General features: G+C 40.5%; 2 protein-coding genes across 7 annotated transcripts; both read left to right on the top strand.

Moving 5' to 3' along the window:
• Window positions 1-11: 11 nt before the first annotated feature.
• LOC129434180 (uncharacterized) lies at window positions 12-9,252 on the top strand. 6 transcript variants are annotated; one of them, XM_073868732.1, is made up of 19 exons: window positions 12-333; window positions 577-660; window positions 865-979; window positions 1,111-1,285; window positions 1,361-1,472; window positions 2,950-3,056; window positions 3,213-3,339; window positions 3,500-3,620; window positions 3,862-3,947; window positions 4,086-4,210; window positions 5,537-5,596; window positions 7,136-7,199; window positions 7,319-7,413; window positions 7,510-7,638; window positions 7,726-7,840; window positions 7,916-8,053; window positions 8,248-8,414; window positions 8,534-8,616; window positions 8,700-9,252. In XM_073868732.1, the coding sequence occupies exons 2-19, from the start codon at window positions 591-593 to the stop codon at window positions 8,890-8,892; spliced, it is 2,082 nt and encodes a 693-aa protein (XP_073724833.1). In that variant the 5' UTR covers window positions 12-333; window positions 577-590; the 3' UTR covers window positions 8,893-9,252. The 6 variants fall into 6 exon arrangements, with proteins under 6 accessions (XP_073724833.1, XP_073724836.1, XP_073724832.1 ...); XM_073868731.1 differs by having other exon boundaries at window positions 13-314; window positions 482-660; XM_055193063.2 differs by having other exon boundaries at window positions 14-314.
• A 1,052-nt stretch (window positions 9,253-10,304) lies between these two features.
• cnot4a (CCR4-NOT transcription complex, subunit 4a) lies at window positions 10,305-26,741 on the top strand. Its single transcript, XM_055193067.2, has 13 exons — window positions 10,305-10,529; window positions 11,547-11,767; window positions 17,993-18,190; window positions 19,736-19,822; window positions 19,924-20,025; window positions 20,138-20,263; window positions 21,256-21,377; window positions 22,902-23,111; window positions 23,223-23,280; window positions 23,367-23,622; window positions 23,712-24,137; window positions 25,027-25,260; window positions 25,339-26,741. Exons 2-13 carry the CDS (start codon window positions 11,594-11,596, stop codon window positions 25,659-25,661), a joined length of 2,316 nt encoding a protein of 771 aa, XP_055049042.2. The 5' UTR covers window positions 10,305-10,529; window positions 11,547-11,593; the 3' UTR covers window positions 25,662-26,741.
• The last annotated feature ends 21 nt before the right edge of the window (window positions 26,742-26,762 follow it).

Below are 26,762 nucleotides of genomic sequence, written 5' to 3'. Positions count from 1 at the left end.
ACGGGATTGCAAAAGATTTTTAATCTCATTTAGATGGTTCCTGAAAAAATATAATAAGTAAAAAATAGAAAACACAAGAATAAGACGGACATCAGTGGTTATATATTAATACAGATTAATTTTGGTCAAAATCTACGCCCATAAACAGACCCAACGGGATCAAAGTTCAACCCCAGTGTTGTCGAGAGAAGAGCTGCAAACAGCTTGAATCATACTAGTTTCGTTGTTAAACAGACAGTCTTACACATTGTTGTAATACAGGGCGATAAACAGCGCTAAATTGTGATTGAAGTCAGTATTTGCGCGAGCTGAGTGTAAGTAGCACGTGATACTGTAAGTGTTTGATCTGTCCGTCTTTATTAATCTACAAAAGTCATTCACCCGACTTTTGTAGTGTTTACATAAAGAACCCGTATATTCTGTTAATAATTTAATGATTTTTGTCTACTTTACTGTTAAATCGTCTGCCTCGTGCACGTAGATCATGATATATGGATTTCCCTGAATGTCTTGTAAACATGCCTGGACGGTATGTTTGATGATGTTTATAAATCACTGAGTTTTGCTTACCTGAAGATTCTGCTTTGAAAATGTTGTGGAGATCATCTGCATTCCTTAGACGCAGCATTACAACTTCATTCACCCGACTTGGCAAAAATGGTAAAGCAACACAATCATTGATTTAGTCCTAGTACACCTAGTTCAAATTTAAATAGTTTTTCAATACAGTTACAATGAATGGCACACTGGGTTTGTGGTGCTGGTCTATATAAAGTATGACGATCAATCACATACAAGAACTGATTCAATCATAGTACAGTGTGTTTTGATATGCCAAGTTTGAATACTTCCTTTTTCCTACAGAAAGCCTATTTACAATCCATCCTGCTGTGCAAGAGGCCCTAGCTGATCACAGGCCAGTTGTGGCACTTGAAAGCACTATTATTACACATGGAATGCCTTACCCTCACAATCTCAGGTAACAAAATGGGACAAAGCCTCACACTGTGTCATCCTACATGCTTATCGTGTTAACTTTTACTACATATTTTGTCAGCAAGAATGGCCATACCATTGCATACATGAATTGCGCATTGATCTCTCTTTCAGCACAGCTAGAGAAGTGGAGGCTATCGTGAGGGCTGAGGGTGCCATTCCAGCTACCATTGGGATTCTGGAGGGAAGGATTCATGTGGGCCTTTCCTCGGATGAGCTGGACTTTCTGGCGCAGAGTAAAACGGCACTCAAAGTGTCCAGAAGGGATTTGCCTTACGTCATCAGCAAGGTCTGGAATTCATCTTTGTGTGTATCTTGGTAGATGTGGAGATTGATGTGAACCAGATTTATTTTGATACTGCAGGGTCTGTCCGGTGGTACCACTGTATCCGGAACGATGATTGCCGCTCACATGGCCGGGATTCGTGTCTTTGTAACTGGAGGCGTTGGCGGAGTTCATAGAGATGGAGAGAACTGCAAGATAATTTTTTTTTAAATGACTATTTTTATTACAAATAAATATGCACATTACGTGAAACATATTAAAGGGGACATTTCATGAAAATCAGAGTTTTTCATGTTTAAGTGCTATAATTGGGTCCCCAGTGCTTCTATCAATCTAGAAAATGTTAAAGGGACAATTCACCTTTTTTTATATTCTCATTTTCCAGTTCCCCTAGAGTTAAACATTTGGTTTTTGCTGGCTTGGTGTCCGTTCGGCTGATCTCCGGGTCTGGCGGTGCCATTTTTGGCATGGCTTGGCGTGGTTCGTTGAGTCTGATTGGACCATTGGCATCGCGCAAAAGAATAAATAACCGGGGAGTTTCGATGTTTTTCCTGTTTTAGGCTTGACTCTTCTGTGGTTGCATCGTGTGCTGGGACCGATGGACAATTGAAGGTTGTGTTTTTCTGGGCTGATATGGAACTGTGCTCTCAGACTGGCGTAGTAATCAAGGACTTTTCTGCGGGGGGCGCGGTGATGTTGCGCAGCACCTGAAAATAGTCCCCAGCTATTGAAAGTAACCAGAGGGACTATTTTCGGGCAGTACGTGCTGCGTGGTATCGCTGCGCCTGCTGCAGCCATGTTACAGGAGCAAAGGCCTTGATTGCTGCGCCAGAATGAGAGTTTAGTTCCTAGCCATATCTGCCTGGTAAATAGCAGATTTTGGTTTTCTATTGGTCTTGGTGCACGATGTAACTGCAGAAGAGTCAAGTTTTAAATGGAAGAAATATCGAAACTCTTTGGTTGTTTTTTGGCGCGGTGCTAGTGATCTAGTCGGATTCGGTGAGTTGTGCTGGGCTGTGCTGGGGGTGGTGGCGCCGGACCCGGAGATCAGCTGAATGGATTTCAAGACTGTGGAGATCGGATGTTTGGCTCTAGGGGAGCTGGAGAGTGAGCAAAGAAAGTGGAGTGTCCCTTTAAAATGACCAACGCAGTAACTTAGTTTTGGTAAACCATTCTCTGCAAGCATGTGAAATTTGGCTCTCTTTGTGATGTCAAAGGGGATCTTATTGTAATATTAATGCCCCTTAATCTGCACTATCCAACCACAGCACTGCAATTTACGTCAAAGAGAGAGAGAGAGAGAGAGAGAGAGAGAAAATAATTGAAAGCACAACTGAGTTTTAATTTCAACAAACCACCATTATGGCGATCAGTGCTTTCATAAGCTCATTTGCATTTGCACCCAAAAACTGAAAATTTTTGCTCACACCTACAAAGTGGCAATTTTAACATGCTATAATACATTATCTATATGGTATTTTTACCTAAAACTTCACATACGTACTCTGGGGACACCAAATATTTATTTTACATCTTATAAAAGTCTTGTGAAATGTTTCCTTTAATGCAATATCACATTGGCAACAGTGTGCTGATATATGGAACAGTTTAATGTAATGTAATATAATTTAATATAATATATTGATTGGGCGTATTATTTCCTGTAGCACTGGATGTGAGTGCTGACCTCACCGAACTGGGTCGAACTCCAATTGCTGTCGTATCCGCCGGAGTGAAATCCATCCTAGATATTGGCCGCACTCTTGAGTTCTTGGTAAGTTCTCAAAACAAGTGACTTGTTGTGAATTGTACACAGAAAACACTTGCTTTCCTATTCCTGTACAAAAAATCTATAAATTAAATACGGCCTACTTTTACTTCATGTTGCATAAAGAAGTTCTTATTCAGAAATCAATGCCATTATTTACAGGAAACTCAGGGTGTGTGCGTGGCCACGTACGGAGATTCAAAAAGCTTCCCGGCGTTCTTCTCCCAGCAAAGTGGATTTGCTTCTCCTTACTGTGTCTCTAGTGCTGAAGAAGCAGCAGAGCTTATTGGCAAGTTCAAGCTTTTAAGCTTTTACCCAACCTGTAGTGAGAGAAATGTCAATATTACACATTTACTGAATGCTTTAGTGACTCTAATTTAACAGACCGTAGATAATGTTTCTTTAATTGAGAACTCTGTGACCTGTCTTTTCCATGTATACCATCATAGCAAGCACATTGTCTCTGGGCTTACACAGTGGCATTTTGTTGGCTGTTCCCATCCCTGAAGAACATGCAGCAACAGGACAGCAGATCGAAGATGCCATACAAACAGCTGTGTCTGAGGCCAGGTAGAGTAAAACAGCTAGTTCATGCGAGCTTGATTGGTAATGCAAATTCTGATCTGATAAAGCTAAGATCTGTTTTGCCTTATGTGTACTCATTTAACAGTTGACAGTGATTTCAGATCAGTTCTCTTATCAAGCCTTTTCATGTGAGCTTTTGATGCATACGCAGTAATGCAATGAATCTCTGTCCACAAACTTTGATAAGCACTGTTTTGAAGAAAAGCATTTCTCTGTATGCCCACAGTTTAAAGGGGGTCACAGGAAAAGATGTCACACCTTTTGTTCTTCAGCGGGTCAATGAACTGACTAAGGGAAAGTCCTTACAAGCTAGTATCCACCAACAGTAAGATTCAAAACATAGCGTGTCGCAATAAAACACTGTATATCTTTATTCTTTAATCAGTTTTGTGTTCATTGAGAAGATCTGCATCATACTGGTGTATTTTCCTGAAGTTCATTTACCTTTAGATATAGCACTCATCCATAACAATGCCAAAGTAGGCAGTAAAATCGCATGTGCCCTCTCTAAACACAAAGACAAAGCCAGCTTCAGAGGAGGCTTTAAGACACAGTCGACAAAGGGCCAGAAAACCGTAAGTAGTGCTCTACATAAAATATTATATACAGTAAATATACATAAGCAATAAGGTACAAGAGGCTGTGCTGTATCAGGGAATAGCCTAAAGGCGGAAGTATGGTCAATTTTTTACGCATACGCACAGGTTCAAGTACAGTTTGCGTGATGCAATTTTCGTCATCAGAAGAGTGCGCGCATACTGTATGCGCACCGCTGGATTAAAAAAAAAACTTGCGTACATTTACATGTAGATTGCACATGCGCATCCAGAAGTATGTAGTATGTACTAGGCATTGAGAGGTTTTGCAATTTGACACAATGCACATGCACTAAAAAAATATATAAATTCATAATTTATGATACGAGTTTATGTTAGCGTGATTGTTTTGTTATTTCCCTATGGCATTTGAGATCGGTTGGACCCGGAAACGATGCATGACGTCAGACAGAACGAGCCCCGCTTGACGCATGCTCATGGCAACAAATTGTAAAACCTCCCATGGCCTACATACTTTTGTACTGTACCTACGTGAATAATGTACGCAAGGTTTCACAAATCACGTGCACTAAACGCGGACTCTCGCATACACACAAAAAAATTTACTGTACTTCGGCTTTAAGGGTGGTTACTAAGGGTTCTGCGCAGCAGTAATACACAGAATTGTTGGGTGCAGCGGCCATAGCTGTGCTTTATCGTAAATTAAACACCGCTATTGACCAATCAGAATCAAGGACTGGAACTAAGGGTGTTTTCACATATAGTTCATTTTAAAAGAACCAAACCCAGTTCACTTAAAGTGAACCAGAAAAGAAACTAGCCGAATGTGACCTCAGTCCTTTTGGTGTTCACGATATAGTGGACTCAAAAGAGTTATTTTTTTAGTCCTCTTCAGAACTGAAGTGATCTCAGACCCTTTTTTGTTCACTTCACAACTTCATAAGAACTTAGACCCCAGCTTTCTGTGCAGCAGTTGATTTTGATACAATGTCAAAACCACACGTGAAACGGACCAGGACCTCATTGATTTCACATATCAAAAAGAAATCGAACCACAAAAGAACCCAAAAGCGAACCGTACTCAGACCACCTCCAGATGTGGTCTGAGATTGGTTTGCTTTTGGGTCCTTTTAGGGGGGTCTGAGATCACTTGGTTTGTTCACACATACACCCTGAACTGCTCTGAGAGCGTTTGGAGGGCTCAAACGAACTAGGTGTGAAAACATCCTAAATGCTTTATAAAGTACAACATTGCATGAAATGGGTCGGGTGTTGTTCACATATTTGTTTTAAGCTTGTCTATTTTTCGACAAATGGAAAAGAAATAATTTTTATTTCTCTCAGATTGTTATAGGTGGAATTAATGTTGATTTAATCGCTAAAGGGACAACAAAGAAACTGCTGGTAGGTCTGTTAAGTTAGTTTAGCTTAAATATTATAACTTTACATACATTTCATGAGGATCAATTTTGTATTAAAAGAAAACACCACAGTTTTTCAATATTTTACTATGTTCCTACCACAACTAAGACAAATTAATACATACCTATCTTTTTTCAATGCGTGCACTTAATCTTTGTAAAGTGCGTCGTGAATGTTAGCATTTAGCCTAGCCCCCATTCATTCCTTAGGATCCAAACAGGGATGAATTTAGAAGCCACCAAACACTTCCATGTTTTCCCTATTTAAAGACTGTTACATGAGTAGTATGGTGGCACAAAATAAAAGTGTTTTTTTTAAAGCGGAAAAAAATGAGAACATATTGTATGGTGGAAGAGCACTAATGCTGCGTTTACACCAACCGCGGTAGAGGCGTGAAGCGCGAGGGATGTCAATGTGAAGACGCGTTGACGCGCGTCTGGAGGTCCCGCGGCGCGGATGAGGTGTTTGGCGTGGCGCGGAAGATGCGTTTCAGCCTCATTCGCGCGTCTAGCTCGCGCGAATTGAGCGTTGTGCGCGGTACGCGCGAATGGTGCTTTTTGTGCATTTTGTGTCTGACGCGAATTGCCGCTGACGCCCGAGTTGACAAATTTGAACTTTGGCGAAATTTCGCGCAGCGTTAACCAATCAGGAGCCTGCTTGCTGCTGTGGAGGCAGCCCCGCCCGGAGTCACTCATTCATCCTGAGGGAACACTTGATATTGTCCGTGAGCGGTCACCCGGAGCTATACGACACAAGTTCTTATTTCTATAGAGACAGGAATAAAAAAGACCTCGCTTGGAAGAGTGTCAGTAAGGACATCGGGCAGCCTGGTAAGTTGTGACTCAAAAGTGAAATGTGTATTACGTGACGTTTTTCGACCCGCACCGTTTATTTTCCCCTTACCAAATACAAACCGGTAGCTCTCTCGATAAATGCACAATCAACATCAGTCATCTTACAAACAGACAACCGCATAGCACTTGCCCCTCCCACAAGAAGCAGATTTTGCCTCTGACGCGCGTCAAATGCTTGCTTTTTCCGCACGTCTACTCCGCTCTACACGCGCGAATGCATTCAAACTGTTTAAGCGGCAAACTAGGCGCGGTAGACACGATTTTGATGTCTGAAACGCAGTTGGTGTAAACGCACCATTAGATGGCAGCACTTTGACCTCGGCATGCAGTAATATCATCACTCCTAACTACTCCCCCTCCCGCTCAAACTTCCACTCAAAAATAAAACACGTTTTATTTTGTGTCAACATACTTACTTGTGTAACTACACATGTAACAGTCTTTAAATATGACAAAAAACATGGAAGTGTTTGGTGGCTTCTAAATTCATCCCTGTTTGGATCCTAAGGAATGAATGGAGCTAGGCTAAATGCTAACACATTCTCGACGCACTGTACAAAGATTAAGTGCATGCATTGAAAAAAGATAGGTATGTATTAATTTGTCTTAGTTGAGGTAAGAACATAGTAAAATATTGAAGAACAGTGGTGTTTTCCTTTAAATTCAGTTTGGCCAGACAAATCCAGGAAGTGTGTGCCAGTCATTTGGTGGAGTGGGCAGAAATATTGCTGGTATGCACAGTAACATGCCATTCATATTATTCATACATCTGAAAAAATATTATTTCATTCTGATGCTTCGAAATGTGAAAAAAATCATCTGTATTTAACCTTCCATATATTCCCTATAGACTGTTTGAGTCGTTTAGGACACAAACCTCTCTTCATCTCTGCAGTTGGAAAGGACTCTCATAGTGATGCTGTGTTAAACTATTGTAAGCACATGGTGAGTTGTGTACTATAGTTGACTATTCATTTTGTAGTCAATTTTCAATCTTTTCAAACAAGTTTTATTTACAGTGTTCTGCTTTATGATCATCAGGATACCAGTGCAATAGTTAGATTGGACGATCAGAAGACTGCAACTTATTGTGCCGTCATAAATGAGTCTGGCGAGCTGAGCCTAGGATTGGGCGACATGGACATCCATCAGCGCATACGAGAGCAGTATGTATGTATAAACAAATCTATTCTTAAGTAAATGGTAATGGCTAAGTTAAAGCATCAATGAGTTTTCATTTTCAATGATGATTGACAGGTTTCTCAGTATGAGGATCAGATTGCATCTGCGTCGCTTGTAGTTCTCGATGGGAACATTCCTGTTTCCACCATCGATTACGTGTGCGGTATCGCCAGGAAATACTCCATCCCTGGTAAAGCTCAAGTACGGTGTGCTCATTTCATATCTTTTGATTCAGTTCTTACGTAAATGTCTACTTTCTCTGCAGTGTGGTTCGAACCCACGGATGCTGATAAGGCATGCAAACCCTTCCTGTCTGAGAGCTGGAAATCACTTTCATACACTTCCCCCAACCTGGCTGAGCTCTGTACCATGAATCAGACACTAGGTTTACCTATTCCAAGAGGTACTGTACTGTAGTAAAGCATCTAAAATTAAGTGAATGGTTGATGTGCCATCACAACCCTATATGTCACTAAAATGTGCCAGGCTTTGGTGACTGTAAAGTCATACTTTAAGTATTTAAGGGCATAGCAGAGCTAATAAGAAATACGTTGAAGTTAAATGTTTAATTGTAACTACGGTTTTATATTGTTATAGAGTTGCCCAAATCTCTCGAGGATGTCTTGAGCTGTGTACCTGCTCTCTCTCGCCCTCTGCTGGACCATCTGCACTGTGTGGTGGTTACTTTGGGGTCACTGGGTGTGTTGGTATGTGGAGAGCACGAGGCAGGGACCGTCAATTTGCTACCAAAAAGGCATAAGCGGGTATAAATGTTTTGTTTATATATTTTCATTTAGAAGTAAACTGTCCAATTTAAGATGTATGAAAGAGGAAGGTAGAAAGTTCTGTATAGTGTATAATGTAGTATGCTTTATTGTAACAGAAAAGACAGTTGTGTGCTGTCTATTATCCTGCACTGGCAGTGAGCTCAGAAGAAACAGTAAATGTGTCTGGAGCCGGTGATAGGTGTGTATTTATAAGTATTTTACAAGATATCAAGCTCTGTTCTTTAGTTTACTCCACAAATCCCTCTCTTTCAACTACCGTAGTTTTGCCGGAGCAATGATGGTCGGGATCCTCCAAGGAAGAAACACAGACAGCTGTGTGCGTATGGGGCTCCTTGCTGCCCGCACGTCCTTGTTGAGTCCTCACCCAATAGATCCAGCTTTAACAGTAGATGCAATCCAGCCAGAAGAGTCACTGGATCAACTGTGGCCCAAGCCTACATGCATGTGGATTTAGGATTGAGTTTTATCTACTTTGCATCTAAAGTATACAGATTTACTTAAACAGGTGCATTATTACATTTAAAAGTATTAATTTAAAAGTTAATTATGTATGCAGGTCTTGTGTATGTTTTAATTACTTGAAGTTGTACATTGACTTTATGTTCAAAGCAATTTGTCAAAACTTCACACATTTTCAAAAAATACTGCTACATCATGCCTACTGTATAAGACATTTCTGTTTTTATAAATTGAGTTTACATTTTGTAGTTTTACAGATTTCCCTTTGTAGACATTTAGTAAAAATATTTTAATAATATTTTTTATCTTTAATTAGCTATGTCAATTAAAATGTTTACAGTGTATTTAAACTTCATTTTGATGGTTGAAATGCTATGTCTTCTTTTACAGTTAAACTATATTTTAAAGGGGACATATTATGAAAATCTGACTTTTTCCATGTTTAAAGGACAAGTTTGGTATTTTACACTTAAAGCCCTGTTTTCAGATTGTTTATGATGAAATAGAACGGTTTTGACTGAAATTTGGATATATGCGGCTGCCCCGAGAATTTTTGGGTTTTTGTTATTTCACCTCCCGCCTCTACAATGTGTGTATAGGTGCACTGGAACAATCCTTCCTAACGTGCATTAAACTTTCGTTTACAAAGACATGAAACTCACTGGGTGGTCAGGGGTGTTCACTGATGTGCTCACGCAGAGATCTCTGCAAAGGATGCTTTCCAACAGGTGTTTTAGCATTCGTTGTAAACATGTGGACCTATTTTTCCAAACGCCTCACACCCGTACATTCTTCCGTTGAGAGCTTGAATAATAGACACTCCAGCCCAGTTGGTGGCGATAATCCACCTTTGCCAACTGCAAGAATACAAACGATGTCCCTGGCGTGGAGTAATACCGTACCTCACAGCACATCTAATACAAGTCAATGGAGTTGGCAAAAACGAAGATAAAACCTGTTGGAATGCGTATTTTGCAGCGATTTTTGTGTGAGCATACCCCTATATTATCTATATGGTATTTTGAGCTAAAACTTTACATCCGCACGCTGGAGACACCAAAAAAATTTTACGTTTAAAAAAAAGTCTTGTGAAATGTCCCCTTTAACCTAAAGACCTTGATGTTGAGAAAGTGTCTGTCTTTTACCAGCTACATTTTGAGAGAAATTGATTTGTATTCAGACATTTATTCCCAATTATATAGCGTCAAATTAATGTTTTAACTGTTAAACATCTCTGTAATCAAATGTATTGTATTAAACAAGAATGTAGCCTATCTATCAAAGCTTTTACCTAAATGTCATTGCTGATGCTGTAAAACCACGATAACGAACTACGTTTCCCACAATCCATCGCGTGATGTAATTTCGCGCATGCTCCGCGAGAGGCGACTGGATACTGTATTCCCTCCTCATTTCAATGCAAGATGGTGGTAAGAATCTGCTACCTAAATAAACAGTAAAACTGTGTGGGAAAACATCTCGTCATCACTGAATACCTGTACTGTGGAAGAGTGCTCATTTCAAACTATCAGATAGGTAAATCTGATCAGTTTAAAGGCAGAAACCCCCGCCTAAACTAGTGTGAATATCCCTTGGAGTGGAGTCCCTGCATTACAGGACCAGCTAGTTAAAGTGAGTACCCTACAAAAAACAACTGCTTTATTGGCTTTCCATGCATCCGTTTATGGTAACTTAAGTTGTATGAGATCTGTAAAAGTGTTTCGAACCAGACTCGACTCATGGTTAAGGTGTTAAACCTTAAGGGTAGGGAAAGGGTGAAGTCAAAGGTGGACAGGGGCGACGGTTCCTCCTCTATTCCCCGGACCGGGTAGTAGGAAATTCGCAGGCTTTAGCTGCGTGTAGGCCGCAAAATAGAAACGTTCATATAATACTGTCTCGCATAGAAATATTTGCGAGAAGCTGCTGATTGTTATGTTATAGTCATTTAGAAATACATTTTTAGATTTTAAAGTGTTGTGTTAGGTTCAAGAGATGTTTTTAGGCGTGTTGTGTGCCGTACGTCAGTTCAAGTCCTTCCCAGCTGTGGAGGCAGCCGACCGGCTTTCAGTCCGTTTGACGCCCCGCTACACGGAATTGTTGTAACATGTCAAAAATGTGTGTTTAATAAAGAGTCATAGAAATGAAATAACGTTTGAATGAGCTTCCTATTCAATATATGTTGTTTTAAAGCAGAAACAGGCTATACGGGAGTCTTTGTATCTAAACATTAGCTTTGTAATGGCAGCATGTATGTTTTAATGTTTCTTACATATGGAAACACGTGAGAGATGTAGGTTTGATTAATGTCAAACTTGTTTCCCTTAATTTGCATTGTGTAATGTGAATTTTAAATATGCACCATTTTACATTTTTGTTATTGTTGTGTTGTTTGCTTTATATGAACATAATGTATTTCACTGACTGTAGCCATTGCTCCTTTTCTACAATCCCATTCCCAGTACATTAGCATGCTCATAGACAAATACTGAAATGACTGTCTAAGCAGACTGGATGTATTTCTAAATACATTTTATTTAGCAAAAGCGTTTTGGGCAATACAGTCTCTTGAGCCCATTTGTTACCAGATTATTTAGGCTGTCACATGCTTTAACAAATCCCACTGACCACATTCCTTTGACTGTCCATCAGACCCTCGGCTGACCCGCCAGACTCTCCTTAACCCGCTGTGCAATAGGATGTCCCGCAGTCCAGAACTGAAAGAAGATCCAATGGAGTGCCCACTGTGCATGGAACCTCTGGAGATTGACGATGTCAACTTCTTCCCCTGCACCTGCGGCTATCAGATCTGCAGATTCTGCTGGCACCGCATCCGTACAGACGAGAACGGCCTCTGTCCTGCTTGCAGAAAGGTAGGTGGCCGCTCAGGCTCCTTGAGATGGAGACCATACAGAAGATTATTATACTATTTTATATAGCCTGTACTGATGGTTGCTTTAAGGAGCTCATATGCAAACGCCCTAAATGCCACCTCCGTCAAAAATAAGATGATGCTATTGACTGAATTCTCTCGGCACGTATAATACGTTCTTAAGATATTTTCGCTTCAAATCTGCTTAATCCATTCCAGACCCCAGGCCATTCAGAAATACCCGGTTGGCAGAATCCATTAAAGGGACAGTTCAGGCAAAAAATAAAATACTGTCATCTTTTTTTGACTCTCGTGTTACAAACCTGTATCAATTTCTTTATTCTGATGAACACGAAAGAAGATATTGTGAGGAATGTTTGTAACCAAACCGTTCATGAGACCCATTCACTTCCATAGTATTTTTCCTGCTGTGGAGGTGAATGGGGCTCATGGGTGGTTACAAACAATCCCCAAAACATCCTCATGTTCATCAGAACAAAGAAACTTATACAGGTTTGTAACAGACTGAGTAAATGATGACAGAATTATAATTTTTTTGGTGAATTATCCCTTTAAGGGTCAGATAAAAAAAAGCAAATTTAAAAGAAAACGTCAAAAACACTTAGGCCAGAGGTAGGCGAGTTCAGTCCTGAAGTCCTGCAGAGTTTAGCCTAAATCCTGAAGACATTAATTTGCTTGTTTAGGTGTGTTTGATTAGGGTTGTGCCAATAGATGATACGACATATGGCTGATAGTGGGCTTTCATGACGATAGTTGTTATTATCATCATCATCATCATCATTGTTTTCACATTAACATGCGCATTGCATGCTTTTCTTCGCATGGGTCTCAGTTTGCGCGAGAAAGCTTGTAACATGCGCAGATTCCTTTTCCCATGCACCTGGACTTGTAATGCACGCAATTTGGACTATTGCTTGGACCTGAACGCATGCGGCATTTAGCACCTGAACTTGTAATACGCCCAGCTCTGACATTTCCTTGCACTAGAGGGGTTGTTAGGCACACAGGGTCTTAAAACCAGTAAACGTGTTGTTCCCGCTCCCTGGCATGCAGGAAAGTTCAGAGTGCCTGGGCTTTAATGACGCGCTCGGATTAATGCCATCAGTTTTAAGGTGGTTGCCGTAATGACAGTGTTGCCCTTAGAGTAAATCAGCTTCTTTTTTCCCACAAATCAAGGATCTTGTTAGGGCTGCCTAACGATTAGTCGCGACTAATCGTTTGTAGAATAAAGGTTTTTGTTTACATAATATATGTGGGTGTACTGTGTATATAATAATTATGTATAAATAAAAACACACACATGCATGTACATATTTAAGAAATGTTTGCATGTGTATATACAATTTTATATATATTAGTCGCGACTAATCGTTAGGCAGCCCTAGATCTTGTCATAAATGAGTAAAAATGAACAAATAAATAAATAGATGTGTATACTATTGCCCCGCCCCCCCTAATCCTATTATGTATCGGCGATCTCACAGGCTGATGATAGGACGATCTCAAAATGGGACATATCGGCCAACACTAAAGCCTGACCGATTTTTTCCTGATTTTATTGGTCGATATGAGCCTGTCCGCAGATATATCTGTAGCGGCGTATAAGCTGCAGATATGCAGCCGATATAACGACACAGAAATGCTTGTGAATACTAATACAGTATGTGAAATTACAGCGATTTGTGTTGTTACGGAACTTGGTCAGAGGGATTTCTTAAATATTTCAGAGCAATTCATTAAATAAGCTTGCGCAATTTTCACCCCCTTGCGAAATGAAAGGCAAAGAGCAGCCGCTTTAATTTTATAAAAGTCTAAAGACCAAGCAGAACACTGCGGTAGAAGTCAGAACTGTTATAAAAACGTTGTGCAGGACATAGGGTTGTTCTGATAGACGACAATATTGTGGATCAACGATCGCCAGATATATCGCTAATAACGGGCTTTCATGGCGATAGTTGCCGATAGTTGTTATTATTATCATCATAGTTTCACACTAACATGCGCAGTGCGTGCTTTTCCTTGCATGAGGGTTTGTGGGCTTTACTTTGTGCGAGAGAGCTTGAGATGTGCACGTATTTCTTCTCACATGCATGTGGACTCAATGCATGCGTCTTGGACTTTTGCTCGGACCTGAATGTGCGCGTCATGGACTCCTTCTAGCATCTGAACTTGTAATAGGCGCAGCTCTGACATTAGAGAGGCACTAGAGAGGTTGTTGGGCGCGCAGAGGGTTAAAACCAGCCGGTTTGTTGTTCCCACTCCCTGGCACGCAGGACATATTAGAGCACCTGGACTTAATGATGCGGATGGATTAATGGCATCAGTTTTAAGAAGGTTAAGGTCATGACAGTGTTGCCCTTGATTCTTTTATTTGTCCACCAATCAAGTGACTAATAAATAAGTTAAAAAAAATTATTGAACTTCTGCCCCGCCCCCCGATACTATTGTGTATCGCCAATCTCACAGGCTGACGATAGGATAATCTCAAAATGGGGCATATTGCCCAACACTAGCAGGACATTACACATTAGATCAGTATGCTGTCAGTCAAGCATTGTCGAAGAATATCGGCCGATATATTGGCTTTTTTACTTTTTAATATCTGTATCTGCATCGGCCCAAAATATTAATTGGTCTGTATCCAACACTAGTTGGAACTAAACTTTGCAGGACTGTGGCTCTGTAGGACCGAACTTGTCTACCTCTAAATTAGGCCCTGTCCACATGAACACGCATATTTTCGGTTTAACTGTTCCTCCACACGCAAACGCAGCATCAGGTTACTAAAACCAAACTTTTTTAAGAACTCAGGTTGCAGTTGTGTCATGAAACCGTAGTTTTTGGCTTCTTATATAGTACAGTTTACTGACAGCATACTGAATAATGCATGATCTCTGAAGCCAATGTTAAAGGAATAGTCAATTTTCTTAAAAGAAAAATCCAGATAATTTACTCACCACCATGTCATCCAAAATTTTGATGTCTTTCTTTGTTCAGTCGAGAAGAAATTATGTTTTTTGAGGAAAACATTGCAGGATTTTTTTATTTTAATGGACTTTAATAGAGCCCAACATTTAATACTTAACTCAACACTTAACAGTTTTTTTCAACGGAGTTTCAAAAGACTATAAACAATCCCAAACGAGGCATAAGGGTCTTATCTAGCGAAACAATTGTCATTTTTGACAAGAAAAATAAAAAATATGCACTTTTAAACCACAACTTCTCGTCTAGATCCGGTCGTGATGCGCCAGCGTGACCCCACGCAATACGTCATGACGTCAAGAGGTCACAGAGGACAAACGCGAAACGCCCCAGTGTTTACAAGTGTTGAGAAAGAGGACCGTTCCGACGTTGTATGTCGAATGATACTAATTAATGTCTTTGTGTCAGTTTATTGTTTACAATGGTCCGCAAATGTGCGTTTTATATATGTAACTAGAGCCCGACCGATTTATCGTTTTGCCGATTTTATCGGCCGATATGAGCATGTCGCAGATATATCTGTATCGGCGTATAAGCCGCAGATATGCGCCGATATGAATGTTTGTTACAGAACACATTAAATGCATTTGAAAGATGTAAGGTCTTGTTTGTCCAGCAGAGTGCGCCATACTGGTTGCTAATGGCGACCCAGATCACTCACTGTAGTGACACCAGCCAATCCCCCACCCCCTTCACTTCAGTCAGTCTCTCAGTTCAGGTGACATGGAAGTAGTCACGCAGTGTCTTCTTCACAACATTGTTACACCTGGTATTAAGACGCGCTTTGGTCGATTGGATTATAAATGGACAAGAGAGACGCACTCCCGTTTACATTTGGTGTTTTTAATCCGTCTCTTTGTCGACTTGCGAGTTAAAACGCAAGCGGGAGAAATGACGCGAGACGGAGAAATGACACGTTTAAACTACGCGCAGCCGTGCACTTATATATCACTATATGAGATTACTGCTGCTTGTGTTGTTAGGTAACATGCTCATTTCAGAGCAATTGATTCAATAAGCTCGCGCAGCTCTACACCCTTGCTAAATAAAAGAGGCGGAGCGAAGACGCTTTAGTTTTATAAAAGTCTAAAGTTGGCACGGAACCCTGTATTTGTGTTATAAAAACGTTGTGCACAACATTAAACATAGCGTACATTAGTATGTGCTCCGTCAAGCATTGTCTTCGTAACGGTGAGTGGCTAACTAATTTGTGAAGTACACAACTTACTGTAAAGCTAATATTAATCAATGACTTCATAAGTTTCTCTTTATAACGTTATTCTCGTCAAAACTGCAAATGATGCAAGTTTTATGTATTTTGTTCTCTTTGTGTTTTAAAGTTATTTATAATAAGTCAAGTTTACTGTTTAGTGCACTGATATCCAACTAATTTTGGATAATAAAGTTTATTGTTAACTTCTTGCCTATAGTACATATCTTTGTCACATCAATATAAGTGTTGGATCACCACATTTGTGAGTGATCACCACATTTGTAAGTGATCATTGCATTGCATTGTATTTATTCATATACAGTATATTATGTTAAAGTATATAGTGTATTTTATGTACAGTACTTTAGTATAATATACTGTAGTATATACTGAACTATAATAGACACAAAGAATATCGGCCGATATATCGTTATCGGTCTTTTTTTACTCCCTAATATCTGTATCGGCATCGGCCTGAAAAAACGCATATCGGTCGGGCTCTATATGTAACACGTGACCTCTCTACGTCACTACGCATTTACGTTAAGTCACATAGGACAGGACCTAGAAAAGTGCATATTTTTTATTTTTCTTGTCAAAAATGACAATCGTTTTGCTAGATAAGACCCTTGTGCCTCGTTTGGGATCGTTTATAGTCCTTTGAGGCTCCGTTGAAGAAAACTGTTGCGTGTTAAGTGTTGGTGTCCATTGGAGTCCATTGAGATGAGAAAGGTCCTGCAATGTTTTCCTCAAAGAACATAATTTCTTTTCGACTGAACAAAGAAAGACATGGTGGCGAGTAAATGATCTGGATTTTTTTTAAGAAAGTCTATTCCTTTAACATTTGAAATCACCTAAACAAACACACCCCGACCTCAGTAGAATCTGGACCTTTTTTGATAGACCCGCCCCACACATATGCAACCCAGGCAACGATGTCGTTTGGTAGATATGCCCCTTACTTGCTAATAGGCTACAAGTGTGTTTTGGTACTCGGCCCGACTCACTTTTCCAAAGCGTTTTTTCAAAAGTCATGCACCCCGCCTTTAATTGTCTGTAAACTCATAAGTAAATAAAACATTGCATGATTAACCTTCTTGTTGCGACACTTTATGCAACAAAGACAGCACTTATGTTAGGCAGCGGATGTGCATCTGCTTGCTCGATCCAGCACAAGCTGCAGTGCCCAGTTCAGTACCCAGTTCTCAGCTGGAGAGTTTGAGATGATTGACAGGACCATGACAGAAGAAAAAAGCGCTTAACAAAATGCTGCTGTCTACTCTTTGTTTTCCTCTTCTCATCTATGGCATGAGATGCAGTGCTATGAACTCTCTAGCTGTCCGAGATTGTGCATGGAGCAGACAAGTACCTAGATAATAATCGTTGCAGTGTCTCTCTCGTACTGTTGTTCAGGCTGTCTTGATTTTAAATGATAAATCAAACTTGTAGTGCTGTATGTTTTTGTGTCTTTCTCACCACTTTAAAGGGACACTCCACTTTTTTGAAAATATGCTAATTTTCTATCTCTCCTAGAGTTAAACATTTGAGTTTTACCATTTTGGAATCCATTCAGTCGATCTCCAGGTCTGGCATTACCACTTTTAGCATAGCTTAGCATAATCCATTGAATCTGATTAGACCATTAGCATCACGCTAAAAAATAACCAAAGAGTTTAGAAGAAGAGTGAAGTTTTAAATAGGAAAAATCAAAACTATTTGGTCATTTTTGAGGGTGATGCTAATCAGATTCAATGGATTATGCTAAGCTATGCTAAAAGTGGTAGCGCCAAACCCGGAGATCGGCTGAATGGATTCCAAAACGGTAACACTCAAATGTTTAACTCTAGGGGAGCTGAAAAATTAGCATATTTTCAAAAAAGTGGAGTGTGACTTTCAAATGCTTCCACTGACATGTTTGGGTCAGCCTGAAAGTTTGCCCTATATGCTGCATTTTTGTAAGTGCTCTGCCCTTCAGGATACGAGTTCAACTGGCTCTGTTTTTCGTAGCCTTACCCGGAGGACCCGGCGGTATATAAGCCATTGTCACAAGAGGAGATTCAGAGAATAAAGAACGAGAAGAAGCAGAAGCAGAACGAGAAGAAGCAAAAGGTGACGGAGAACAGGAAGCACCTGGCCAGTGTTCGTGTGGTGCAGAGGAATCTGGTGTTCGTGGTGGGGCTGTCTCAACGGCTCGCCGATGCCGAGGTAATTGCTCCTATTAGACAGTGTCAATGTTTTTGATTTTTACCTTTTGTGTAATGACTTTTAATGCAATAAACACTTTACCAATGTTTATTAGTGGAACTATCAGTTCGACCAAACATCTATTAGATATTAAAGGGACCATGGCACAAGACTTTTTTAAGATGTCAAATAAATCTTTGGTGTGCCCAGAGTACATATGTGAAGTTTAAGCTCAATATACCTCATAAATAACTTATTATAGCATGTTAAAATTGCCCATTTGTAGGTGTGAGCAAAAATATGTTGTTTTGGGTGTGTCCTTAAAATGCAAATGAGCTGATGAAATTCAAACACTGATCACAGTGATGTTGGTTTGTTGCAATTACAACTCAATAGTGCTTTTCTCTGCACGCAATGGCAGTGCTGTGGTTGGACAGTGCAGATTAAGGGGTGGTATTATTATAATAAGAGCTCCTTATGACATCATAAGGAGAGCCAAATTTCAACTACCCATTTTTTCATGTGCTTGTAGAGAATGGTTTACCAAAACTAAGTTACTGGGTTGATCTTTTTCACATTTTCTAGGTTGATAGAAGCACTGCAATTATAGCATTTAAACATGGAAAAAGTCAGATTTTCATGCCATGGCTCCTTTAAAGATTAGCGAAAGTCACAACAAATCAACAATAAAAGTCTCAAAAAAATCAACAATAAAAACAATATATGTTTTCCATACTGTTTTTCGTTATATGAACTAGGGCTGCACAATATTAAAGAAAAATGTGATGACTTGCTAAATAATACAATACGCGACACATTAATGCTTTCAGTTTGTTGAATTTATTTAAATAATGATAAAACTTTGTAACTAACATATTTCACGTTTTTTTTGTGTGAAAGGAAAGCATCATTCTCTCTCTGTCTGGCCAGTCTCTCGGCTATCTGCATTGACTTAACATTGACTATACGTAACGTTTTGAAATAATTGAGTGACGCATTGATGACATTTTTGTAGGCCAACCCCGGAAGTTAGCAGGACGTGGTTCCCTTCCTAAAAAGCCCATTCTTTTTTCCCATAGACTTATCTCAAAAATATAAGCGCTGTGTTTAACAAAAGTTTGACACTTGCACGTTTTGTCCAACAAATGAAAGATTAAAACCCAGGTGTGAATGGGAATGTGTCTGTTACCTCCACAGGACCTAGAAGAGGTCGGTTACTATATGAGCCTTTTGAAAGAACTTCCATTTATTTAAATCATTGATGATAAAAAGTCAGCTGCTTTGTGCGTCATATCAAAGGGAAGCTGTCGCTCTTTATAGGAGGTAAATGAGTATGGAACAAGAATAGATCAAAATAAAGAGAACCAGGTCATTTCGATTTTGCTGAACAAAAATGTCCAGCCCGATTTTACAGTTTGATCAGATAAAGCAATGTTAATTTTGTGTTAAATGTGTTTTGTGCATATTGTGTAATATAAATAGAACATCATCTGAATGCATTATTTGAGCATGCTTGGTTAGAGCTTACTGCTTACTCACTTTACTGATACATACTGTTTTGTCCAGGTTCTAAAGCGTCCTGAATATTTTGGGAAGTTCGGGAAAATCCATAAAGTGGTCATCAATAACAGCACGTCATATGCGGGTTCACAGGTCAGAAAACATGCGCATCACTTTTAAAACTCAATAATGTTTTAAAGGAAATGTACATGGTAAACCAATATCCATCCTTTCTTTTGTCTTTAATTCTGCAGGGTCCTAGTGCCAGTGCCTATGTAACTTACATCCGGTCAGAAGATGCCCTTCGGGCGATACAGTCCGTAAACAACGTCATAGTGGACGGTAGAACACTAAAGGTAGGCACAAGCCAAACAAATTGGTTTCTAATTGAAATTTGTTTGTCACAAAACTTGAATATCTTTGTGTTTATGCTTTTTGTTATTAAAAAGTTATCTGTTTTGAATCAAGGCTTCTTTAGGTACAACAAAGTACTGCAGTTATTTTCTCAAAAGCATGCAGTGTCCTAAACCAGACTGCATGTATTTACACGAGCTGGGGGATGAAGCGGCCAGTTTTACTAAAGAGGAGATGCAGGTAAGGGATTGTGCATCCACAGCAAATCAATTAACAATTAAGAGCTTTAATCTTGATGAAATAATATTACCTAAAGGATGTAAATGCCCACAACATTAAAGGAACACGCCCACATTTTGGGAATTTAGCTTATTCACCGTATCCCCCAGAGTTAGATAAGTCCATACATACCTCTCTCATCTCCGTGCGTGCTGTAACTCTGTCTGACGCAGCCCCCGCTAGCTTAGCTTAGCACAAAGACTGGAAATGCATGGCTCCAGCTAGTATACTGCTCCCAATAAGTGACAAAATAACGCGATCATTTTCCTATTTATGTGTTGTGATTTGTATAGTCAAACCGTGTACAAATAACAAGGTGATATGAGACACAGCGATCTTTTAACAGTATACATACTGAGAACTATATTCTCTGAAGACGAAGCACTGCCGCATGGGCGGAGTGATCTGCTCACAGCACACGAGAAGCCCCTGGTGAGGAGCAAAGAGTTCGGTCAGAGTTGTGCAAATCACTCCGCCCATGCGGCAGTGCTTCGTCTTCAGAGAATATAGTTCTCAGTATGTATACTGTTAAAAGATCGCTGTGTCTCATATCACCTTGTTATTTGTACACGGTTTGACTATACAAATCACAACACATAAATAGGAAAATGATCGCGTTATTTTGTCACTTATTGGGAGCAGTATACTAGCTGGAGCCATGCATTTCCAGTCTTTGTGCTAAGCTAAGCTAGCGGGGGCTGCGTCAGACAGAGTTACAGCACGCACGGAGATGAGAGAGGTATGTATGGACTTATCTAACTCTGGGGGATACGGTGAATAAGCTAAATTCCCAAAATGTGGGCGTGTTCCTTTAACTTCGTGAATCGGTTTTTGCCATGAATATAGCTGTAGATGTTGGAATGGCCTCAAGAATAAATAAATATTACCTAAAAAATATTGTTGAATTGTTCTGTCCTAATGTTATTTTTCTTGTGTTTTATTGTTTTTGTTAGGCTGGGAAACATCAAGAGTATGAGCAAAAATTACTCCAAGACCTTTACAAAGCTAATCCTACCTTTTTACAAACCTCGACATGCGGAGAGAAGTCGAAGAGCAAATCAAGTTCCACCCAGAGGTGTTTGTTTTTTGTATTTTGTTGTGTTGCAGGTTATATTTTGCTGAATATAATAGGCACTGATGTTTGCATTGTACTGTATTTACCAGAATATAAAACTGTATTTACCTAGTAGGGGTGTCACGATTCTCCAAATCCTCGATTCGATGGCATTTTCGATTCTAAGGACACGATTCTCGATATATTTTTTCCTGCTATGTCATTTTTAGACTAGACTTTTGTGAAATATAATATCTGACCTTGATCCCGGAGATGCCCTGCCATGTTAGTTGTGCTGCCAGTAGAAAAATATGGTTATGCATATGTTAGAGCTTTCTCTGGATTTTCAGCACTATTGATGAAATAAGATCACGCAACTTTCACACGCTTGCAAAATGAAACTGCGGAGATCGGCCTCTTTAGTTTTATCAATGAAGGCTAAAAATAGCGCTGTACACCTAGAGCTGTCACGGTTATGAAATTTGGCTGACGGTTAATTGTCGAATAAACTGTGGCGATTATGAGGATTAATTGTCTGTTTTAATGCTTTGATATTTAATTCTTAAAAAAAAAAATTTTTGTTTCACATTGTTGTGATTATTTTATAAATCTTTTGCCAAGTTTACCTGGCAGTAAATATTAATACACATAACACATATTTAAAAGTAATCTGATACTGTCTCATTTATACAGGCGCTGCAGCTCCCCCTTGTGTTTTTATAGAGATGTGCAATCATTGTGGTGATCTAAAATCATCGCGATGAGGTTAAACAATCACGATGAGACAATTATTTAATTATATGTACACCGTGTGTTGTGCCAGAAGTCAGAAAAGACATAAAACATTGTGTTCAGTACCTCAGATTAGATAAATGGGTGGAGAGAAGGCTTTCTCCTGTGGCACATGTGCGTTTACAATACAAAAGCTTGGCAAGCCGACCTAGTGTGACATGGGGGCATGGCAGCATCGACGAGTCCATTTTTTTAATTCGAAGTTCGAGGTTGTGACTTAATTTCGATCGATTCCGATTTAAAAGTTTTGTACGTGGTAATGACATATCGTGAGCCTCAAACACAATTGTTTCCTCCTTATGTTAACCTCGTTCATGCAAAAGACCGCTGGAAACAGGCCAATCTTAACATAACACCAACTGTGACGTTATAGTCAAGGTGTACCCAACATTAAATTACACATTAAATTAATTACAATGTTGTTTCAATGCTAAAAATAAAGTTGTGACTGCTTAGTTAGCGCTATATGCTAGTTAATGCTATGAGCTCATCATTATTATTATTCATGACCCTTTCAAATAAGGTAATAATAGACTAGGGCTGTAAATGGATATGTAAAATCATCTCTGGATAATTTTTGCACTTCATAAAGCCACACACCTTTTAATCTAGATATCAGAAAACAATACAATATTTTGTATCAATGCTTTCTTTGGCACCTTTAAACCGGTATTATTTTTATTGTATAACTTGCCTTCTGTCTGTCTTTAAAAACTCCCGTGCTTTTAACCACAACATGTTTTTTATTCCCAGACCCAATAGCACAAATAAAGAAGGATGGCCCTCATTACAAAGCAATGGTAAAATGGTAAACGGTTTACCCACAGAGCATCGTAAGTCCCCTACTCTTTTAGACTGCCTAACAGACTCAGATCACATGACGCCAGATGAACCAGACCCTGAACTGGGAACAGACCAAAACACAGGCCTCCCACTCTTCCCATCAGCCTTAGAGCCAACCAGGTACCACACTACAGTCCCAATCATCCATTGCTTCATATTATATGAAACCTTTTGTAGTCCTATAATTGTTCTGGTGAAAATCTTACAATATAAGATTTTTTTTCATTTCAGTCCAATTGACAAACCCTCAGAATCCATAAGTATAGGAAATGGGGAAAATATATCACAGGTAAGTGCTAAACGAAACCAGTTGAATTTGTGACAATCAATGTTATGTTTATTTCTTCATATCTTTGTGTCTTACTGGTTCGGCAGACATCCAGTAGTGATTCCCCTTCTCCTCCGCCTGGCCTTACCAAACCAAGTCTCGTCGTGCCCATCAGCGTGGCCGAGCTTGCAGCACGTTCACCCTTCGAGGGGGCAGCGGCGGAGTCTCAGTCTCTTTTCTCAGACAACAGCAATTTCAGGCACCCAAACCCAATCCCTAGCGGCCTGCTACCATTCTCCAGCTCTCCACAGGGAGCGTCCGACTGGCCAATGACTCCAGAACCACAGAGCCTTTTCACTTCAGGTGGGCACATGCAAGTGACACTTACAGAGTATCATGATTGTACTTGGTTGTTATCCATGCTTCATGCACTGTACACCTCTTCATTGCAGACACTATCCCCGTGTCGTCCTCCACTGACTGGCAAGCGGCCTTCGGTTTCGGCTCGTCGGCCAAGCAGCAGCAGCAGGACGACGACCTCGGCTTCGACCCTTTCGACGTCACGCGAAAGGCCCTGGCCGACCTCATAGAAAAAGAGCTGTCGGTCCAGGAGCCGTCCCCCCTCTCGCCCAACCTTCATTCTCACCAAACCAACCTCCCCAATGGCCAACAGCACCTTCCTCATCTCCCGTACAGAGGCCTCTTTAACTCCTTCAGCCAGCCCCAACACACAACCACACAGCATCCCTGGATGGGGCTCCCCACCCGCAATAACCTCACACACTTGAACCACACAGCCGCCGCGCACAGCCACTTCTTAGACCTGAGCATGCCGGCCCAGCACCACAGCACCGGCCTTGGGGGAATTCCTATAGCAGGTAAGAATGCATCTGTCTTGTGCGCACTGGGTTTTTGGGAAACGTGTGTGTGTGTGTGTGTGTGTGTGTGTGTGTGTGTGTGTGTGTGTGCGTGCGCAATCATCTGTGTACACCAGGGATAAAAAAAGTGCTCACCCAGTGATCCAAATCGAAAGAAGTTGTTGTACTCATTCCAAGTACGTTCATTGTTGTATTTTGCAGTCACACTTTAATATTTAATTTCTCTTAAAGAGACACTACACTTTTTTGAAAATAGGCTCATTTTTCAGCTCCCAATTGATTTTTACCATTTTGGAATCCATTCAGCCGATCTCCGGGTCTATTCTCTTATTACGAGGTAATAATTGAGGACTTTGCCGCCGCACCATGGGTGCAGCAGGTGCAATATATTATGCAGCGCCTGAAAATAGTCCCCTTGGTAACTTTCAATAGTTGGGGACTATTTTCGGGCACTGCGTAATATCATTGTGCCTGCTGCAGCCATGTTACGGCAGCAAAGTCCTTGATTATTACGCCGGAATTAGAGTATAGTTCCTAGCCATATCGGCCTAGAAAATCGCACATTTTAATTTTCCGTCTGCCTTAATACATGATGTAACTACAGAAGAGTTAAGTTTTAAACAGGAAAAATATCAAAATTCTTTGGTTTTTGATTTTTGAGCACAATGCTAATGGTCCAATCAGATTCAATGGACCACTCCAAGCTATGCCAAAAGTGGCAGCGCCAGATCCAGAGATCGGCTGAATGGACTCCAAAACGACAAAAATCAAATGTTTAACTCTAGGGGAGCTGGAAAATTAGCTTATTTTAAAAAAAAGTGGAGTGTTACTTTAAAGGTGCGAATGCCACGTTTTGCCATGTTGTTAATTTCATGTTTTTTCTTGGCAGATAACAACGGCTCGGCAGAAAGCTTAAATGTGAAAGAGTGGCAGGACGGACTGCGAGCGCTCCTACCAAATATCAACATAAACTTCGGAGGCCTCCCGAACTCTACCTCTTCCTCGTCATCTTCCTCCACTTCCAGCGTGAATCACATCGGGGTGCCGGTGGGCTCCACTGGAATCTCACACAGCCTCAGCTGGGACAATCCGGCCAGTTGGATGGACCCTGCCATCATCACAGGTATGATCTGTAAAACATTATTACGAAATGGTACCAGCACTGCACATGTCTAACATGTGTTATGTTTTTAAACTATAGGTATCCCAGCAAATGCAGGGAACAGTTTGGACTGTCTTCAGGATGACAATCCGCCACACTGGCTCAAGTCCCTGCAGGCGCTCACAGAAATGGACGGACCGCCCAGCTCCAACGCTTTGCCCCAGCCCCCTCACACCGGCCTGCTGGACGCGGCAGCCGCCAACCTGTCCTTACACAGAGCCGCCTGGGCCCCGTATCTCCCCCCTCCCTCGCTGACCCCCAGTCAGTTCCACTCCCCACCTCCAGGCTTTCAGACAGCCTTCAGACCCCCAGCGCAGACCGCCACAGACATCTTACAGAGCGCCGGCATCGACCGTCATTAAAGACACAAACTCTTAACTGCATCAAAACATGAAACCCCCTACCAATAATAACTTAACATAAGCTCTTGTCTTTCTACCCTTTCTTCTCCATCCCTTTCCCATTGGAAATTGTTTTTTGTTTTGTTTTTTTGGAGCCACACACAAACCTTTGTATGAATAACATCTTCGTCGCAGAGTAATTGTGAGGTTGAGGTTCTCGCTGAAGGTCCCAACACACATTCACACATAACTCCAAAAGTGCTGACCTTGAAAAGTGCAATGTGCACATATGACTAATGATGGCTACAAAGAATGTGCTTAAATGAATCACACGTCAGATTGGCCTCACTTCATCCAGGGTACCGATTGTAATTTAATACTGTGAATCTTAACACTTCCCGTATGTTAGGTCTCGCAGGAAATGGAAAAGAGATTAGTTAAGAGCACAGTCTGTATACTGTATTGCATCTTGTGCGCTACTGGACCAGAGCCACAGATGGGATATTTAAGTGCATTTTTAGGGTAGAGACCCTGGGACTCCACCAATAACAGACTTGCACTTGCGTATTTCTAAGGGGTGGAGCTTATTTGAATAGGACCGGTCCACGATGGGCTTGTCCGTAAGCTAATCGAGAGTGAAGCTGTGAGATCTAATGGGGCGTCTACAAATAACTTCATTGTAATAAAATGAGGTGAGCAAGTCCACTGTGAAGGTCTTTATTGGCTTGCTTATAAAGCCTACACACAATGTATGAATCAGGAAGTCGGGAACCTTTGGAAGAATTGTAATGGGAATATAGTAATAGACGTGGGAGATTGAGGATAATGCGAGTGTTGAAAGAGTTAAAACAGGCACATGGTAACATCTAGAGCCTTCAAATAATTTCTGCTCCCTTTTCTCATCTGTGTGGCCATACTAAACAGTATTTATCAAAACGCAATCACTCATTCTTTCAGGAGAAAAATAAATCAATGTAGTCCAACATTTGAGTTTAACATGCTGCTGAGATCATTTAATACAAAATAAAGAGCTAAAAGGAAACTGACCCCCTTTTCTTCTGGTCTGGAACAATGAAAACCAATAAAATTGAGTATTCAGTCCCTTAAGTGTTCGATTCTTAT

This window comes from Misgurnus anguillicaudatus, chromosome 6, assembly GCF_027580225.2.
Source record: "Misgurnus anguillicaudatus chromosome 6, ASM2758022v2, whole genome shotgun sequence".
NCBI classification, from domain to species: Eukaryota; Metazoa; Chordata; class Actinopteri; order Cypriniformes; family Cobitidae; genus Misgurnus; species Misgurnus anguillicaudatus.
Note: the sequence above shows the minus strand (reverse complement) of the source record. Positions and strands in the feature narration are given on the sequence as shown.

Coding starts and splice junctions, on each gene's coding strand:
- cnot4a (XM_055193067.2), top strand. CDS start 11,594: ATGTCCCGCAGTCCAGAACTGAAAGAAGATCCAATGGAGTGCCCACTG. Junction 18,191..19,735: donor AACGGCTCGCCGATGCCGAG/GTAATTGCTCCT, acceptor TGTTTTGTCCAG/GTTCTAAAGCGTCCTGAATA. Junction 21,378..22,901: donor AAATCAAGTTCCACCCAGAG/GTGTTTGTTTTT, acceptor TTTTATTCCCAG/ACCCAATAGCACAAATAAAG.
- LOC129434180 (XM_073868732.1), top strand. CDS start 591: ATGTTGTGGAGATCATCTGCATTCCTTAGACGCAGCATTACAACTTCA. Junction 3,057..3,212: donor GCCGCACTCTTGAGTTCTTG/GTAAGTTCTCAA, acceptor CATTATTTACAG/GAAACTCAGGGTGTGTGCGT. Junction 3,340..3,499: donor AGAAGCAGCAGAGCTTATTG/GCAAGTTCAAGC, acceptor ATACCATCATAG/CAAGCACATTGTCTCTGGGC.